Source organism: Acinonyx jubatus, chromosome F2 (assembly GCF_027475565.1).
Source record: "Acinonyx jubatus isolate Ajub_Pintada_27869175 chromosome F2, VMU_Ajub_asm_v1.0, whole genome shotgun sequence".
NCBI lineage: Eukaryota > Metazoa > Chordata > Mammalia > Carnivora > Felidae > Acinonyx > Acinonyx jubatus.
In genome coordinates this window covers 29,869,726-29,890,471 of record NC_069394.1, presented here as the reverse complement: position 1 = coordinate 29,890,471, position 20,746 = coordinate 29,869,726, and the positions used below count along the sequence as shown (strand labels likewise).

Here is a 20,746-nt window from a genome sequence, read left to right as displayed (position 1 = left end):
AAAATTCTGCCCTCAAATATGCTTATACTATAGTAGGAAAATTAAAGCAATTATAAATTGTTTATTTTACAGGTATTAAATAATTAAATACCAAACATAGACACTATATACAGGACTTAATTAAGGAAATAAAGCTGAGCTGGATTTTGAAAAAAGGCAGGCTTGAATACTTACAAACAAGAGAAGAAGGGCATTTCTGGAAAGACAGACAAGACAAAACAAAACAAAACAAAACAGAACATGAAAAAAACAAGGCAGGGCACTTACTAGAACCTCAAAGGATGAAATTTTACGTTTGCTTTTTTATTTTTTAGATGGACACCTTAAAAGGTCATTATCCTGAGCTAGAATAGGTAAAATACCTACATGAAAAAGTGCTTTCTTAGCAGGAATGACTAGAAGTTGACAACTTCTGAATACCACCCAGTTGACTATAAAAGTAAACTTGCAATTTCTTAGGGTATTTATGTTATTTTTATGTTATATTTATTATGTTATTTCATGTTACTATTTTATATTTATTTTATTGAGTGTTAAACATTCAGAGGAGTGTTTAATTCAAACTGAACTTTGAATCTTTCTTTTTACAACTGGAGAGTAATAACTAGAGCATTGTATTACAAAAACATTCTTTAATAGCATCTACATTTGGTGGCAAAGCCTCATCTCTAATAGCCTATGAACACTTCTCTATCTTAAACCAGATACCTTATCTTATATATAATGTTACATTTAAAAGTTCAACATTTTTCAAATGTGTAAATCATCTCCATTTTAGATTCAGAATAAATTATGCCAGAAATGGAAATATATATGATGCAAGATACTTTATTTAACCTGCATTGGCATCTAAACTTTCACTTCAAGAACAAATGTATTAATTATCAACAAAGTACTTTTATATTTTAAAAAAAGCCTAAAGTCCACAATCTATAAAAACTATCAATCTAACACAATTTTATCAATTAATATATCCAGCAAAACACAATGAATTGTTATTACTGTGCTACTAGAAATGAAAAACAGGAATATACCTGTCCACTAATTTCTACTATTTATCAAAGACAACTGAAAAGCACATTGAATATAGACATACAAATGACAGTAACACACTACTTACTAGCAGCTGTTCTACTTAAAAAATATAAAATCCAGAAAAATAACTGAACAATGAATGATCTGTCAAGCCAACTGAGTATATTCTCATTTGAAAAAAGTGAGAATCAAGTAAAACTCAAAACAAGCCAGGAAGACATTACTAATGAGGGAGAAAATATGATGATAACCTGATCTAATGGCAAGTGAAAAGAATAAGCACAGTATTTTAGTAAAAAAAAGAAAGTTGTAATATTACTGAAGTAGTTTATTTTCCACATTTTGCTAACAGGCTGTTTCTGTTTAAAAAAAAAAGTTTCACAGTCAGGAAGGTCTTACTGGGGAGTTGAAACTGTTCAAAAACTGATTAACAGTGACAGCTGCAACACTTGGTAAAGTCACTAAAATTCACTGAATTGGAAACAAACAAATAAATGAAATCTTTTTTGAGTATCTTAGGACAAATCAAGATAGTGGCATCATTCTATACCAGTAATCACTTTTTTTTCACTACCAGACTCTTACAGTTAAAAAACAAAAACAAAAAAAAGCCAGTTTCAACTATGTCCTTAATCAGGTAGTACAGATTGTTAATTTAAAAAAATTCAATCCCTGTGTACTAATCTTCATAATATTCTGTATGACAAAAGGAAGTATGTGTAATGCTCGTCTGCTGCATACTGTAGTTGTCACAGTTATCTTAAGGACAACTATATGATTGAGCTGTATGCTTAACTGTGTTCCTCACAGAATACTATTTTTACTTGAAACAAAGAATGACAGATAAACCAAAGCTATTCAGAATTGGGTATTTGGTAGACATTTTCTAGAAAATAAAGTGAGCCTAAACTTTCAGAAAAATCAAAGATAAAATTAGAGCTTTCCCAAAAAGGTGGAATTTTGGAAAATACCTGTCACAAAGAGCTTGACTACTTTCCAATACTTTAAACCTTTTCTAATAGGTTTAGTGGTGATATTAATGAGTGATTTTTTTTTTTTTTGGTATTGTATGTCAACATATCTGGAATACCTGCATAACTCAATGATCCAAGATTTCCCAAACACCAATGCATGATGTTATAAAGTCAAGCATGAGTACAAGACCCATTAAAGAGCAAGATGGGCCACTATAATTTAGAATACCAGTATAGTTTAGAATCCAAAAAACTGAGTAAGGTTTCGGATTCCACATTATAATAAACTTTAAAATATTACTACTTGTTGAGTTTTGTTAGATTAGCAAAAAAGAATATTCACAATTATCTGAAAAGGTTATTAAAACAGCTCTTGTCCAACTACATATATGTGAGACTAGATTTTCTTAACAAAATAACATCAAGGATTAAAGTAGATAGGAAAATCTAACATGCCAGCAAGTGAAAAGCCTGCAGAAATGTAAAACCGTGACATTCACAGTTCTCATTAAATTGTTTTTAAGTTATTTTTCAAAAAAAAAAAATCAGTCAACCATAATCAATTTACTACTTGTCAATTATAAAATATATTTTTTAATTTCTCAGTTTTACGATCTCATACGGTATAGATATATATCAATACATTTAGCCAATAAAGACAAAATTACATTCAACAATTCTTCATGAAAAGGTTTCAAGACCAAAAAGTGTGTGATTCACTTGTAGCAATAACATTCCAAAGACAATTCTAATGTCAACTTTAAAAAAAAATTTTTTTTACTATTAATTTATTTTTAAGAGAGAGGGACAGAGAGAGACAGAGTGCGAGTGGGGGAGGGACAGAGAGAGAGGGAGACACAGAATCCGAAGCAGGCTCCAGGTTCTAAGCTGTCAGCACAGAGCCTGATGCAGGGCTCAAACTCACGAGCTGTGATATCATAACCTGAGCTAAAGTAGAACACTTAACCGACTGAGCCACCCAGGTGCCCTGTCAACTTGCTTTTTTAATTAACATTGAATAGCTCCTCTGTATTTACATTAATTTGACTCTTTGAGGGGGGGTTGAAGCTCTTACTAGATATTCCAACAGAGTCCTATTTGCCTTACAAAGACAGATGACTATCTCCTTATATACACATACACTTTAAAATGTACCCAAATGGCCAATAATCCATCACAACCCACAGTCCTTTAGTAGAATCACTGAAAGACAAAACAAAGCAAAACCACCTCAAAATTCCATCCTCATTTAACGGATGTGATAAGGTGTGTCACCTGGAGCATTTCAGGTTTTGGAAAGTATTGTGCAAGTATATATAGTATTCCTTATAATTTTTATTATATCATTTGACATACAAACCCATTTTCATTGCTAACTCTTTATTCTTGAAATGAAATTATCAGTTTTAACATTAATATAATAATAATTTCAACATTATATATTTGGTAATTTTATTTTCATCACCTTTATTGTGTTTTTCTGTACTTTCAATCAAGGTTTTAAAAGCTGAGTAAGTAATCAAAGCTATGAATTAATCTAAGTGTTTCTTTGACAGAGTTTCATGATTAACATTTATTCTCTTCTTTGATTGTTATTTTTACAACTTGGAATAATTTCTAGTTTCACTGTATTCTGCCCAGAAACTACAATCTATAAAATGTATACTTTTTTAACCTTATTACATCTTAAATGGCAAAATGTATTCTTTTTTATATATGAAATATGGAAATATAAACGAAGAATTAAACCTATTTATCTAGAATAGCTTAAGGGTTTCTATAACCATGAACCTCTCTACCATATCTTAAAATTTTTTACAAATCTACTTTTTTTTAGTGCTCGCTTTGGCAGCACATATACGGATCTACTTTTTAGGAGGGGTTCTGGGGAATTCCTACTCCTTTGGGAGTAGGAACATCCCAAGCTCACCTCATCCTACAGATACAACTAAGTAATACCCAAAACAGTGTATATAACCCAGAAAATGACCTAAGGACTGGCAGAACAGACTCTCCACAGCTCAATGTAGAAAAGAAGCCTCATCGAAATGGGTAAAAAAAAGCAGAGACGTGGGTGGGAGCTGAAGGGACCTAAGGGACTGTCCATAAAATGGAGGGATGCCTTGGGCATGAAGAATGGAGAGAAAAGGACCCTCACACCAAGCACTCCAGGCACAGAAGCGTGAACAGGCAGGACAAACTCCCATAACATTTGGTTTTGAAAAACAGAAGCGTGGAATTTCATGAGCTGTTACATTGGCTCAACACCTGAAATTTTAAAATGCAGTGGTGTGGCTCTAGGAGAGCCAGAGGAGAGGGGAATCAGAGTCCCCACCCTTAAAAGACACCACAACAAACAGCTCCTAGAAGATACAGCATAAAAGCAGCAGTTTGAAAAACACCTGGGGTATGCAGGAGGAAGATTTGTTTACTAATCTCAGGGCCTATGCTGGAGGGCAGGGATCATGGGAGAATTCTCTAGGAACAAAGGAGCTGGCAGGGGCCATTTCCCTCCCTTGCCTCCCAGCCTAGGTACCTGGACACCTGCAAGGAACCAGTGCCGCTAACACTCTCCACCTAGCTGGCTAACATGGCGCCAAGCCCAGACATTCTCCTGTGGACACACCCTCTCCAGCCAGGTCCGGTCTCCTCCCACAGCAGATAATGCACAATGCTTCCTGACACTTGCATCCTCACCCATTCCACCCTCTTCTGAAAACCCACCTCCTCCAGCTCTGCCAGTCTCCCTCCCAGGAGGCTGTAGACCACCTCCCACAGCAGACCAGCTAGGACCTTGCAAGCAAGGAGTGCCTACTCCCTCCAGCAGGAGTTTTCTCAAGTGGCTGTAGGCTCCCACAAGAGACCCATGCAAACCTTATCAACTAACAGCACTGAAAATGAATTAGTAACCAAAAACTTCCCAACAATCAAAAATCCTAGAAGGCTGCATAGGTGAAAATTTTACCACATTTAAACAAGCTAATACCTATTTTTCTCAAATTATTCCAAAAAATACAACAGGAAGGACAGCTTCCAAATACATCCTTCGAGGCCAGCATTATCCTGATACCAAAATCAGATAAAGGCACTACTAAAAAAGAGAACTACAGGCCAAGTTCTGTGATGAAAATAGATGCAAAAATCCTCAACAAAATATTATCAAACCAAATCCAACAGTACAAAAAAATTACTCACCACAATCAAGTGGGTATTCCTGGAGGCAAGGGTGATTCAATATTTGCAAATAAATCAACATGATACATTACATCAATGAGAAAGGATAAAAACCATAATGATCATTTAAATACATGCAGGGAAAGCATCTGACAAAGTACAACATCCATTCATGTTGAAAACCCTCAACAAAACAGGTTTAGAGGAAACGTATCTCAACATAATAAAGACTATATATGAAAAACTCAAGTATAACATGAACATTACACTCATCGGTGAAAAACTGAAAGCTTTCCTCCTAAAGTCAAGGAATAAGACAAGGATTTCCATTCTCACTGCTTGTATTCAACACTGTACTAGAAGTTCTAGCCACAGCAATCAGACAAGAAAAAGAAATAAGACATCCAAATTGGTAAGAAAGAAATAAAACTTTCACTATTTGCAGATGACATGATACTACATATAAAGCTTGAAAGACTCACCAAAACTACTAGAACTGATAAATGAATTCTATAAGGCCATAGGATACAAAAGCAATATACAGAAGTCCACTGCATTTGTATATATATTAATAATAAACTAGTAGAAAGAGAAATTAAAACAATCTCAGTTACATGTGCACCGAAAATAATAAAATACCTAGGAATAAACTTAACCAAAGAGGTGAAAGATCTGTACTCTGAAAACTGTAAAACACTGATGAAATTAAAGAAACTAATAAAAGATATTCCATACTCAAGGACTAGGAGAACAAATACTGTTAAAATGTGCTCACTACCAAAGCAATCTGCAGATTTAATGTAATCCCTGTCCAAATACCACTAGCATTTTTCACAGAATTCTATATGGATCTATATGGAACCACAAAAGATCCCAAATAGCCAAATCAATTTTGAAAAAGAACATGGCTGGAGATATCACAATCCCAGATATCAAGATATACTACAAAGCTTTAGTGATCAAAACAGTATGGTACTGGCACAAACACACACACAAAGATCAATGGAACAGAACAGAGAGCCCAGCAAGAAACCCACGACTATACGGTCAAATTAACTTCAACTAAGGAGACAAGGATATGCAATGGGAAAAAGATGGTCTCTTTCAACAAGCAGTATTGGGAAAAACTGGCAAGCATGTGCAAAAAAAGGAAACTGAGCCACTCTCTTATACCATACACAAAAATAAACTCAAAATGGATTAAGGACCTAAATATGAGACCTGAAACCATAAAAATCCTGGAAGAGAGCACAGGCAGTAATTTCTCTGACATCATCCATAGTAAAATTTTTCTAGATAGGTCCCTGAAGCAAGGGAAACAAAAGCAAAAGTAAACTATTGGCACTACATTGAAATAAAAAGCTTCTGAAAGCAAAGAAAGCAATCAGAGAAGCTGAAAGACAACCTAGTGACTAGGAGAAGACATCTGAACAATGATATATCTGATAAAGGTCTTAGTATACAAAATCTACCAAAAATTTCTCAAACTCAAGACCAAATAGTAGTAGCAGTAGTAGTAATAATAATAGTAATAATTTTTAAACGGGTAAAAGAGGGGCACCTGGGTGGCTCAGTTGGTTAAGCACCTGACTCTTGGTTTCAGCTCAGGTCATAATCTGCTTTGGGATCAAGTGCTGAGTGTGGAGCCTGCTTGGGATTGTCTCTCCCTCTCAGCCCCTCCCCCACCAGCGCAGCACGTACGTGTGCACACACACTCTCAAAATAAATAAGTAAACATTAAAAAATAAGTAAAAATAAAATACAGATGGCCAACAGAACATGAAATGATGCTTAACATCTCTCATCAAGAAAAATGCAAATAAACAAAAGTAGGTATCACCCCACACCTGTCAGAATGGCTAAAATAAAAAACGCAATAAACAACAGGCGTTTGCGAGGATATAAGAACTATGCACTACTGATGGCAATACAAACTGCTGTAGCTACTCTGGAAAACAGTATGATGATTCCTCAAAAAATTAAAAATATAATCACCATTTGATCCAATAATTTACCCAAATATTAAAAAGCTAATTTGAAAAAATATATGCACTCCTTGTTTACTGCAGCATTATTAACAATACCCAAGTTATGGAAACAGCCTAAGTTAAGTAGATAAAGAAAAAACGTAGTACACACACACACACACACACACACACACACACACACACTGGAATATTACTCAGCCATAAAAAAGGACATCTTGCCATTTGCAACATAACAGTAAGTGAAGTAAATCATTCAGAGAAAGGAAATACCATGATTTCACTCATGTGGAATTTGAGAAAAACAAAGAAAAAAAGAGATAAACCAAAAAACAGACTCTTAACTATACAGAAGTGGTGGCTACCAGAGAGGTGGGTGGGGAGATGGGTGAAATGGGTGAATGGGATTAAGAGTACACTTATTGTGATGGGCACTTAGAAATGTATAGAATTGTTGAGTCAATATATTGTACACCTGAAATTAATATAACCTTGTATGTTAACTACACTGGAGTTTTTTTAAATAATCTACATTTTTGCATTATTTGCCTTTTGAAAAGTTTGATTTTTATCTTAACACTTTCTGTAATCTCAACTGAACTACCTTTGTATTTCTAGTATCCATAACAAACACTTCTACTAATGAATTAAACATATGCTTTTAAAATTTCATATGAGCCATAAAATTGTCAGGAATTAATCTGTATTGTTTCCCTCTTGTTTGTATTACATAATTTTCACAGTGGGTTTGAATACTTTTATTTTTCTTTTTTTTTAAGAATACTTTTTTTAATGTTTATTTTTGAGAGACAGAGACAGAGAGAGAGAGAGAGAGAGAGAGAGAGAAAGAGAACAAGCGGGAGAGGGGAAGAGACAGAGGGACACACAGAATCTGAAGCAGGCTCCAGGCTCTGAGCTATTAGCAAAGAGCCTGATGCAGGGCTTGAACTCACGAACTGTGAGATCATGACCTGAGACAAAGTCAGACATTTAACCAACTGAGCCACCCAGGCGCCCCTGAATACTTTCATTTTTCTTGTTTGCATGCTTTTCATTACTTGGAAATATTCAAAAAGCCTACCTATTTAATATAATGTTCCTTTCTAAATACAGATGTAACTGCAAAAAACACAGAAGAGTGGGTCTACTAATAAGCAGTACCCTGGAAAGCCAATTCCTAATGATTCCAATGGCTTAATTCAGGAAGAGCTGCCCTTATCCTTAACCCATCCCCTAGGTGTCAGGATTATAGCCACATATTACAGGCCAAAGTGTGGGTTAAATTTGCTCTTCATGGCAGGTTCATCCTCGCACACCTGGTTTTGGGGATACCAATCAACTCTTAAGACAATCTTACAGGTTTTATTAATCAGGAAAGAGACAAAATATTAATGTTTGTGTTATTTTTAATCTCTTCTCATTTGAATGCATAAATAACGAGAAATATATCCTTAATTCTTGTGTGAAATTCTCAGAAAACATCTTTTCTAAAAGATGCATAGTTTAACATTAAAAACAGATATGTAGCTATTTTACCAATCAACATTCCCAAATTTCTTGCAATGATTTACTAGTCATTTTTCTGGATACTCCAGATTTGTCCACTATTGTTGTCTCAATCACTGCATGAGATAGATTGTAATTGTCAGTATCACAAATAAATAAGCCTTTTCTAAAATGTAATGATTGCACAAAAGTACTTCCCAAAAGGTACCTCTCAAGAATCACTGCCCTGAGAGGATTAAATAAACAATTCACCACAGCAGAGGGAGATTAATCAGTTTAATCTCTGGTAAGAGAAAGCTACCAAATAAAACTTGAGAAGAACTTGATAAAAGACATTAACACACTTAAATCAGAATGGGGGGTGGGGGTAGGAGCACAGTGGGAAGTACTGATCTGAAATGGAATCAAGAAAAGAGAAATAAAAAAGCAAATCTAGGAAATGTCCATCCAAATGTTGAGAGTAACATATGTCAAAAATGTTCATGATCTGGTCCCAGTGCAATAGTCCTATTGTGAAGATAGATATACTACGCCAGCTTAACCTGATGGTGCCATTAACAGTCCACCCACATAATTAAACTTTGCACTCTGATTCTAAGTACTCATAAAGCAATCTTATGTTTATTACACAGCTTCCTATGTGTTAAATCTATAGGGTGAGAACTCTTACCACTTACACTTCTCATTATAAATTACTGATGGTATTCTGGTTTTACACATCAGTCTTTCTGAGGATGGTTCAGCTTCTATCTTCATAAATCTACCTTTAAGACACTACCAAGTAAAGCTGCTGAGCTTTCTATGCTAAAAGCCAGAACAAGTATTACACCCTTGTAGAATCTTATTTTAGTTTACAGTTATTTTGGGCTTTGTCTTTTTAATCTTTTGCATTAGTCTTTTATTTAATTCAACATACAGACTATGATTTATATAACTTTCCAGATTATAAACAATTTATCAAGGCATCTAACAAACAGCAAATAATACTCAAATACAATTATAATTTTAAAACTATATATATAATTTTAATAATGAATTTCCCACAAATATGATTTCTTTAAGGTATAACAGCTAAGAATGAGGCTATTATGAACACATTAGTGAATAACGTGTATCTTGAAGTCATGCTTAAATACTATAAAATACTATAAAATATCTCAAATAGAAAAATAAATACAATGTTATAAAAAATAAATTTTCACCTCTTGTCATTTATATTTAAAATGGGATGCAGGCAAAGATCAAAAATTGTTTTTTACCTAATGCCATGTAGGTTTTTTTTTTTTCTTTTTTTCAAGGAAAGAAAAACATAATTTCCTGTTTCAAAAACTCCTCTGCCCATGTTTAGTTTTAACATACTGGGTCACCATGTCATTTATACTGACTAAATACATTAATATTCAATTTACATTGCAATGCAAAATAAAACAGGTCTATTTCTGTTAAAAGTACTTTTTAAACCAAATCCAGGGAACATTTAGCATCTAATGCAGAGAATAGAATATACACCATTTAAAATTGGCTCCCTAATTTTCCATAAAAATAATTACTGGCATTTCTCAGTTCGCTGAATATTATTTATCTGTATTACCATTAACAACTTAATTTCTCTTAAACTCAAAGTGCTACTGATTACGGTAACAATTTCACTGAGGAGGTCACATATATTAGTCTGAAAAATCTTACTAAAATGAGTATTTGAAGTATACTTATTAATTAAAGTCACATTTATTAATGGGACTCAGTTTAGATTATCTCATCAATTTATCCAAATATATTGCCACAGATATTATTTTCAAGACTGAAAATTACAAAAATTAAAAAAGGGTTGCTCAATCTTCACTGATGTTTTGTATCAGAAGGGTATTACACCAACTATTTCTAAGGTATACTTTTATAAATTAAAATAAATATGCATTTTAGAGAAAAATGTTAAAATCTGATAATTTGACAGACAATAATGAACAAAAATCAAGTGAAATAGAACTACATCTTCATTTAGGGTAAGATATAACAAAACCTATGGCTCAAGTGTTTATATCAAGTTTAGCTGACAAGATAGTCAATATATGGCATACCATGAAACAAATGCTAAAGTGTTATTGCAATCTTGGGCTATATTTATATAAGCACATGTACAGGTCAAGAAGCTAATATTGCCCCAGTAACCTATAAAATTTAAGTAACAAACCTAGAATTCTGAAGATTCATATTTTAAGAAGGCTATGGATAAACTGGCATTGTTATCTAAGAAAGGCAACCAAAATACTAAAGAGTCTGAAAAATTAAATATTGATAAAACCATAGATATTTAGCCTGAAAGAAGAGATAAGGAAAAATTATCTTCAAATATCTGAAGTGTTTTCACAAAGCAGTCTTGTTTTCCGGTGTTCTAAGCAAATAAGAAGATTCAAAGGCACCTAAGCTCAAATGGAAAACTAAATTTAAAAAAATGATATAGCTAACAATGTTCATAAAGCAGTAAATTTCTCATCACCAAAAGCTGGATAATGGAGCAATGATGATATAAAGGATTCTAGGATGTATATATTTCTTCTAGTAATTTGGCATGGAGCCCTAATTCTAAAGCTTTAATTAATATATTAATTACCTGGGATCTTGTTAAGATGCAGATTCTGATTTAGTTTTTCTGGGGAGAGGCCTAAGATTCTACATGATGCCTATGCTGCTGGCCCAGGAAGCACACCAAATAGCACTTCAATGATCTTAAAGTATACTTTTTTCAAAAAATTTAGAGTTATGTGTAAACTTTAACAATAAGCAAATCTACCACATGAAGGGAAAAAAGGTTGACAACAAATTCAAATGTTAGAAGTACATTTTTAAGTTTAAAAAAAATCCATATTATTTCCTATGACTAAAACCAAATTATATAGTAAAATAACTTACTGTGGCTGGTAAAGGAAGAGATCAATAATATTATCACGCCCTTTGGGGTGGTTGAAGAAAACAAAAAGAGACCAGTGGATGAGCCATGTTCGCTGCTGAAGAGACTGAAGTGGGGAACTCACAGACTATAGAGTTAAAAAATAAGTACATAGGAAATATTAATATGAGAAAGAAGCAAGAGAATAAAAGAATAAACACTGATCTCAGAATTTTAGTTAAAAATGAGAACCTTCTGAGGCATACCCTAGAGCCCTTATGATCAAAGTCCTAACCCCTGGACCCTCTACTATCTGCACAAATCTCGACATTAGAAATTATCTCCCTGTTCTGAGAGATAAATTCAATAATTCTGCTAAGCCAGAAGCTGTAAATTATACCCATTTCAGAAAACATTTTAAAAGCAGACTGAACTAAATACTCCATAATAAGTGCTTTTATCAGAAATAATTATAGATGAAAACTGTCTTATTGAGGACTTATTACTGAGGTGGCACTAATAGCATTACGCCATTTTCACTGTACAAATAAAAAAGGCACAGTAGCTGTAAGAGAAATGAAAACAGTTCTTTTCTCTAAGAGCCAAAAGAAGTTTGATAGTTTCTCTCAAGGAGATTCAGTGAAACTAGTCAATCCACTAACCCACTGTGATTTGTATGTCAAGTCAACAAAAGCTAATCTGAACAGTTTCCTTCCTCTCCCCACCCTTCTGTTTCTTAAAGTACACAGTGTTTTCCTCATCAGAAAGTATGAAGGTCACACAGAAATTTCAGAGAATCACCATGGAAAAATGTAACTCACATTATTATCTATGGTCTCTTTTAACCGTGTAAGGTCTTCCATAGCTGCATCCCAGTTCTGCATTAAGATCTCAGAGGCCAGTTTCCCCCAGAGTGAACTCAAAGCGTTTCTATCGGTTGCTGGAACCTGTTTAGGCAATCATAATTAATTATATTCTGAATACTCTGGAAAAAAAAGATGCTATACATTTTATACTTTACATATCTATCTTGCCTACTAAAAGACTTGTAGCTTTCTACCCCAAACTGTAATTATCTAAGTTCTTATTGGTTCACATTGGCTACACTGATTCAAACAGCTTCCATTTAACTTAATTTACAAAAAAACCTCAGCCATTTGATATTCAGTCTAAATCAGAAAGAGTGATTTAAAACTAGGACACAGCACCAGTGTTTTAGTTTAACCCATTTTTGGTAATGTATACACTAATCAAATTTTAGGCACCTAAAACTTTGGAAACCAGTTAGATTCAAAGGATATCTGTTGTTAAAATCACTGGAATAAATGTGTGGCAAATCCAGACTTGTGAATTTTATTCACAATTTAGAAAAATTATTTTTAGAGAAAAATATCCAAATTATGACACAAATGAAAAGGGTCAGAAAGAGACAGAGGGAAAAGCAGGTCTACTGGATAATAATAATAATAATCAAAGGTATACATACTAAGCAATAAATGTTAATTTTCATATATAATCCTAATAAAAACACTATAAAGGTTAATATTTTCCATTTTAATTAAAGAGGGGAACCTGACACATGGGAGACCGTAATTCCCCCAAAATTAAACTTTTTTTTTAAATTTATTTGAGAGAGAGAGTGTGGACGCAAGCAGGGAGGAGCAGAGAGGGAGAGACAGAATCCCAAGCAGGCTCTATGCTGGTCAGTGCGGAGGCAGGCGCGGGCTCTATCTCACAAACTGCAAGATCATGACTTGAGCCGAAACCAAGAGCCAGAAGCTTAACTGACTAAACCACCTAGGCATCCCCAAAGTTATACTTCTAATCATGAAAGATATAAATTTATACCACAATCTAAACCTACAAAAAGGGTAGAGCACCCTACCTCTTCTTGTCACCGATGGAAAAGAGTCACAAGGCCAAAACACCTATTAAGGACTTTGACAGCAGTAATTAACTCAAATATACTGAATAACATTCAGCAAACTCTAATAACAGACACTAAATTCATAAATTAAATTTTGAAACATACCATGAAACCACTGATTCTTATTATCATTAGAATATAGGTCCACAAAAAAACATACCACATGTACTTGAATATTCATGGCAATTTTATTTTTAAGATAACTGGAAGTAATCCAAATGATCATCAACAAATAAATTCTAGTATAGTCATAGAATGGAATACTATGCACCAATAAAAAGAATCAAACTTTTTTTATTATTTATTTACTTATTTTTAGACAGAGAGACAAAGAGACACAGAGAGAGAGAGAGCACGTGCGTGTGAGTTGGGGAGAGAAGCAGATGGAAAAAAATCTTAAGTAGGCACCACACCCACCACAGAACCCAATGTGTGGCTAGATCCTGGGACAATAACCTGAGCTCAAATCAAGAGTCAGATGCTCAACTGACTGAGCCTCCCAGGCGCATCAAGAATCAACTCTGATGCACACAGTAACAGAAATGAAACTTAAAAACTTGCTGGTCAAAGCGAGCCAGGCACAAGCTTACATATTTCATCCCACTTACATACAATTCTAGAACAAACAAAACTAATCTATAGGGATGGACAACAGATCAGTGGATAAAATCAGGGTGAGGTGTGACTACAAGGGGGCATAATGGGTCTTTCTGCATTAACAGAAATATTCTTTATCTTGATACGGTGATAGTTGTACAAGTATATGCATTTGTCAAAACTCAGTGAAATTTAAAAATTGATTTACAGAAATCCATAAAATCACTGTTCAAATTATAAAGGATGAAATGTTTGATCCTTACTTTAAAATCTGAGGAATGTTTTATCAAATTTAAGACGCCATCAATCTTAAGATACACTATTATTTATGTTTCCAAAACACAACCAATTTAAGACACAACCCAGTTTGGTATTAAAATGTGATAATCTATGTATCTGAAAATCAATATGAAACAGATAACTTTTTAAAAAATGTTTATTTTTGAGAGACAGAGAGCATGCAAAGGAGCAGGGGAGGGGCAGAAAGAGAGGGAGACTGAGAATCCTAAGCAGATTCCATGCTGTCAGTGCAGAGCCTGACACTGGGCTGAAACTCATGAACTAAAAACTGAGATCATGACCTGAGCCGAAATCAAGAGTCAGACACTTAACCAACTGAGCCACCCAGGTGCCCCAAACATCTTTTACACCAACATTATCAAACAGAGCACATCAGACCCAAAACATCACCTAAGATCCTAAAGCTTCCAAAAGTCATCATTACTTAAGCTTTCTTAAGTCAAGGAAAAGTACCTTTAAACCAAATGGCATGTACTTACAGGAGATAAATTTAAAATTCTGAGTGAAAACAACAAAAAACCATGCTAGTAAAACATGATCACAAATAGTTCTAGCATCTTAAAATCACTTTTATTTCAAATAGCTGCTGGATGAAGGGAGGGTTATATTTTAGACTCAGAGGCCACAGAGAAGGCAGATTTTCACAAAATAATTAAAATACAGTGTTAATACCTTTTATTAATTTTTTAAAATAACTTTTAAAACAAAAACGTTCAAAAATTCCTACTAAATCTGCTCTACCATTTCATTCCAAATTAATGCATTTCTCAGAGTACAACCATATAGGGTGCATGTAAACACTGCTTGATGTATTCTAAAAACCACGAAACTTTTTAAAAATAAAGGTAGATTCCGAGGTCACACTGCTTTAATTTACACAACACTGACCTACAATAGGTCACCTGGAGAGTCAAATTCTAATCTCAGATCATAGTTACAATGGTTCTTTCATATCTTATGTTTCCCTAACTATAGATTTAAAAGAATACCCAACCACCAGACAAGAATTTAGAAATGAAAAAAAGAAGGCTATTACAAAAAAATAAAAGTAAATAACTAACATGTAAAACACTGACATTATTCATCCCAAATCAAAACCAGGATTTTTAATCTTTGCTATTAACAAGATTTCACATATACATAGATTTTATAGTAATGCCTATCCAAACAAAAGAAAAGGAGAAGTAAAATTATCCATTTTTTAAAACTTAGCTTTGTTAGCCTCTATCAACATGCCAACAGAAAGTAACCAACTCCCAGCTACTCAAATGTCTTGTCACACAGATGGGACATGAATTTAAAAATAAATTTCACCTAATTTCTAAGCACTATCTAATCACTCTAGTTTAACTGCTCTTAACGTAAAAGATTGATTTTGTGCTCAAATCATGGTAATCAATCACCTAACAAATGTCATTTGAGTTCCAACACAAGACCTGTTAGGTAATGCAAAGGTTTAAAATTGAGGATTTTTTTAAGTTAGGAAACTAACTTAGATCTTCACATTTAAAAAAAAAAAAAAGTAAGTATAAAAACTTCACGAGCATTTGTAGAAATTGTCAGACTAATTACAAAATATTACTACATATAATATACTATTAAGACTAGAATGTTATATTTGTTAGGATAAAAGCTTTTTGTAACAGCATAGAAAGTTTTTTAATCCCCCAAAGATTCATGCGTACTACTCTGGCTCAAGTCCATGTCATTACAGTTGGCTCTTCATACCGACCTGCTTTCAAGGATGGATATGCTAGAAGAGTTTCAATATCTGGATTTCCAGCAGTTACCTTAAGTTTCCATGTCTTAGCAAAATGGCACATTCACTCACTGACCAGCAACAATAAATTTACTGTGCTAGAACTCTAACATGACACTAAATCTTCATTCTCAAAATTCACTCCCAGCATTAACAAATGATATGAATAACCAACTCTTTTCATGTACCTGTAATCATATCAGGCTTCTGATTTTACACTCCTGGTCTAAGCTGTTTACATTTCCAAAGTAATCAACTTTTGCTCTCCTAAATCCTTCATAATATTCAAAGTAAAACTGATGGAATTTTCTGATAAGCCACTACAAGTTTAGCATCACTGATTACCTTCAATGCACTTGCAAGCTAACCACAGCTAATCTGCAAATTAAGAATATTCACAAACGGGAGCAAGAGAAAAATAATTTTTTTTCAAATCAAACTTGGAAATAAACTGAAAATCTTTATTTCTTTGAAAGATAGACGGTAGTTTTAAAAAATGAAGTTCTCTAAGTACTTTTTTTAAGTGTAGGAATTATTTGAATTAATAACATATCAATCTCTTCCCTTTCCCTGCTCCCCCCCAAAAGAAAATTTAATTTCCTGGAAAACAACCAAAGATAGCAGCCCTACATCTTTTCTTTGTGACATATGAGGCTAAAAAAAAAAAGACACCAGAAAACAGAGACAGAAGAAACAGACTCTTCCAAGGTTAGAAAACAGTCAAGTCCCTGTCTTAAGAGATCATTTCCCAACATCTAGGATTAACTAGAGAAATCAGAGACTTAGGTACTTGCTTATTAACCCAGGGTGAGTAACAAATTGTAATTCTTCAAATGAGAAGTTAGTTAAAACAAGAGCATTTTGATAACTCCACAAGGCATTTATTAATACAATTACCTACACAGAAGGCAAAATGAGAAAGAGATCTTTTCATTTCAAATGCTTATTTTTTCTGTGGCTTCATGGAACTCTCCTTCCTCCCAAATAAAAGCCCTAAATCTAGGGGCACCTGGGTGGCTCAGTTGGTTAAGAGTCCAACTCTTGATTTCAGCTCAGGTAATGGTCTCATGGTTCCTCAAGTCGCACATCAGGCTATGGGTTCTGTGCTGAGAGCATGGAGCATGCGTGGGAACATGCGTGGGATTCTCTCTCGCTCTGCCCCTCCCTGATCCCTCTCTCAAAATAAACATTGAAAAATTTTTAAAAAGGCAGTAATCTAGGAACATGTCAAATAGCCAAATGAAAATAACAAACAGGATTCTTTATGGTTAGAAATTTGCTCTAATAATACCATTTAAACTCACCTACCTCCTACATTAAACACACTCTCTCTCTCTCTCTCTCTCTCTCTCTCTCTCTCTCTCTCTCTCACACACACACACACACACACACACACAGAGTTTCATATTCTAAACTCAGCTGAGTACAGAAGTAAATGGAAAAAAGTTACTATTAAGGTGTAATTTTTTTTCAAATATCCTAAGAATTACATAGTGTTTAAAACAAACTCAAGGGAGATATACAGCATAAAATAATGAATTAAAGTTAGGAATAATGGATTTATGCAATAAATATTTATTAAGTACCCACAATGTGCTGCTCACTGTGCTGCACAGTAACATAACAAATTGATTATAAGACAGAATTTGCTAATGTTAAAATCATACAATTATACACAAAATAACAAATTAGTGGCTCCTACTTTTGAATTTCAAGGACAAGTTAAATCTTTCTTCAAATTTTGAGGTCCTGATATAAGCTTTCCTATTTCTATTTGTTCTTTGTTAGGAAAAGTTTTATTTTTTCCTTTCCCCAAGAATTCTTGAAAAGTTAATGTACAGACTCAAATCTATAGACATGTTTTGACAAAGCAAGTAAAACCTACAAAATCTGAAAGAAAAAAAATTACTTACCAACACTCTAAAGAAGTAAAGATATTCTGCTGCTCCAGAGTAATTCCCACATTCATACTGGAATTTTGCATACCTGTAGAGTGTATCTAAATATTCCTGCCTAAACTAAAAAAAGAAAAGAAAAGAAAAAGCATCAGTTCTATTTCTAACTTTGAGTTTTAAAATTCAAACCATTCACTCCTTTAAATGTCCCTAGAAGTCAATTCTCTGTATGCCAAGTGTCACAAAAAACAAAAACAAAATCCATGATCAGAAATACATATGACTCTTAAAACATATGTTAGGAATTGGTGGATTTAGCATTCACAATTCTGGTCTCAAAGAGTTACAAATTCTACAATACCTAATTTGTTGCAATCCAAATCTGAATTGCAGTGGGAAGGTCTCCCAGCTGGTTAATGAGCTTAGATAACTACCAAATATATGCATCCCTATACAGTCTTGTGATTCTGTACAAATAATATGTACAGTAAACTTCAATTCTCTGTGAAAACTGGCCTCCAAATGACACGAAATATTAACATTAGCAATGCAAGCAAAGTGAAAGTGAAGAAATCTAAGAGAAGGACTCGGAACTAGAACATTATCAAATACACCAAACATTCTATATGGAAACCAGAAAGAATAATTTGCACAGTGGTCAGCATACCTCCTGCTAAAGTAATTGTTAAATGAGAGATAAAACTTGAACGCAAGTTAAAGAATTAATTATATGTAAATCCTTATGGTTTGAGTTAACACAAGGGAAGGGAGACTGGGAGATGACTAGAAAAGCCTACAATAAAATTCCCTTATTGGGTATTTATGAAGACCTTGATAATGTCAAGAGCTACTATATTCCACAAGGCAGCCAAAGTATTACTTAATTCTACTGCTCAAAAACGCATTTCTAATTCAAATTTAGTTCTATCTTTATTTGTTAATCCATCAAAAATAAATGGTACCTATTACTTGAGTATTCTAGGAAAAATAAAAAGTTTTGAGAATTTCTATGATTTAAGGTAAGTTTAAGTGGGGTGCCTGGGTAGCTCAGTCAGTTAAGCATCTGACCCTTAATTCCTGATATTGGCTCAGGTCATGATCTCAGGGTCATGAGTTCCAGCCCCATGTTGGACTCCATGATGACCTAAGAGTGTGGTATCTGCTTAGGATTCTCTCTCCTTACCTCTCTGCCCCACCTCACTCACACGCACACTTGCGCTCACACTCTCACTCAAAATAGTATTTATAAAAAAATAAAGGTAAGTATAAGCATCTCATTTTCTTATCAGCACCAATTTTAAAAACTGATGTTTTGAAAACATATCATATATGTAATAAGTCAATCTGGAAATTGCATTCTTGTTAAGCCACAAACCTGTCTTTACAGCACTATTCTTTAATTAACCTTATTGAAACAGGACAACTAAAGAAATTTTTTTTAAGTGTTATTTATTTATTTATTTTGAGAGAGACAGAGAGAGAGAGAAAGAATCCCAAGTAGGCTCCCCCTTGTCAGCAGGGAGTCCGACACAGGGCTCAAACCCCCGCACCACTGAGATCATGACCTGAGCTGAAACCAAGAGTTGGACACTTAACCGACTAAACCACCCAGGTGCCCTAAAGAAATTTTTTTTTTAAAGATAATAAAGCGCCCCTTTATTGACCAATATATCACTTAAATATGTTTTGTCAGATTTGTGGAATCATTGCCAACATGAATACAACTGCCATCAAATGCATTCTTAATAATGATTTAAAGTAGAATGAATTATAAATGGGAAAATTAGAAAATTTTTAAAATACCACTTACACCATGCTTGTCCGCTAGGTAGTCAAACAGCATCCGACCATCTCTAAATTAGAAACAAAAATTACTGATTTGATAGGCCACAGAAAACAAAATGAGCATATCCAAACATTCCTATTACCCACATAAAGCCATCTAAATATCTTAATACTTAAACACTAGAAACAAAGTAAGTCTTCCAGAATCAAATAAACAGAACAAGATTAATCAATTATGCTTAACTTATATATCTATGCTACACACCCTGTATAATTATTATCCAACTAGTGTCAATCCATTTAACTTTTCTTAAATTAGCTTTGCATAACTAAGATGTTGCCAGGCGGGTAAAAGACAAAATGATGACAAAGACACCAAGGAACAAGTGATAGATGGCACAGTGACCCACTTTCTGCGCATTTTCAAAAAAGGAAACATTTTCTTATGCTTACCACAAGAGGGAATGCTGTGGAATGCTTTTCTGGAACATAATTTTACTTGAGATTTAATGGGGAAGGAATATAATATCATCACCAAAATCAACATGGGTATATTATAATACTGAATATGAAACATGTATAACTTTTTAACATAAGATTTCAAAAAAAGCTTAACATTTCTTGCGGATCATAGTGAATAACTTGTGTTATACTCCTTGTATCTTTTAGTATGTAATCACTGTCCTTTGGTTGATTGGGTATTTCTGGGAAAGTATGAGAAATACAATATGTTGAACAAAATTTAAAAACAAATTGGCAGGAAGAGGTTATTACTTTGAAAATAAGTAGTTTAATCACAAGTTTTTAAAACAATTCCATTCTTTCATTTATCTCAATGCCATGCCTATTAAACTGCAAGGAGTGCTCTCTAATATTTGGTGAATAAATCTATATTCATCTTATTCAACCCAAATCTCATTAC

General features: G+C 33.8%; 1 protein-coding gene across 2 annotated transcripts in view; it reads right to left on the bottom strand.

Annotated features, from left to right (window-relative positions):
• The window catches only part of EIF3E (eukaryotic translation initiation factor 3 subunit E), a 91,777-nt gene that overhangs the window by 25,754 nt on the left and 45,277 nt on the right, over nucleotides 1-20,746 (bottom strand). For both annotated transcript variants that reach the window (XM_053208695.1, XM_015070432.3), the window contains exons 4-7: nucleotides 19,850-19,892; nucleotides 18,058-18,162; nucleotides 12,383-12,508; nucleotides 11,585-11,709 (exon numbers count right to left, since the gene is read on the bottom strand). In XM_053208695.1, the coding sequence (XP_053064670.1) occupies nucleotides 11,585-11,709; nucleotides 12,383-12,508; nucleotides 18,058-18,162; nucleotides 19,850-19,892 (399 nt within the window). The remainder of the gene's footprint in view (nucleotides 1-11,584; nucleotides 11,710-12,382; nucleotides 12,509-18,057; nucleotides 18,163-19,849; nucleotides 19,893-20,746) is intronic.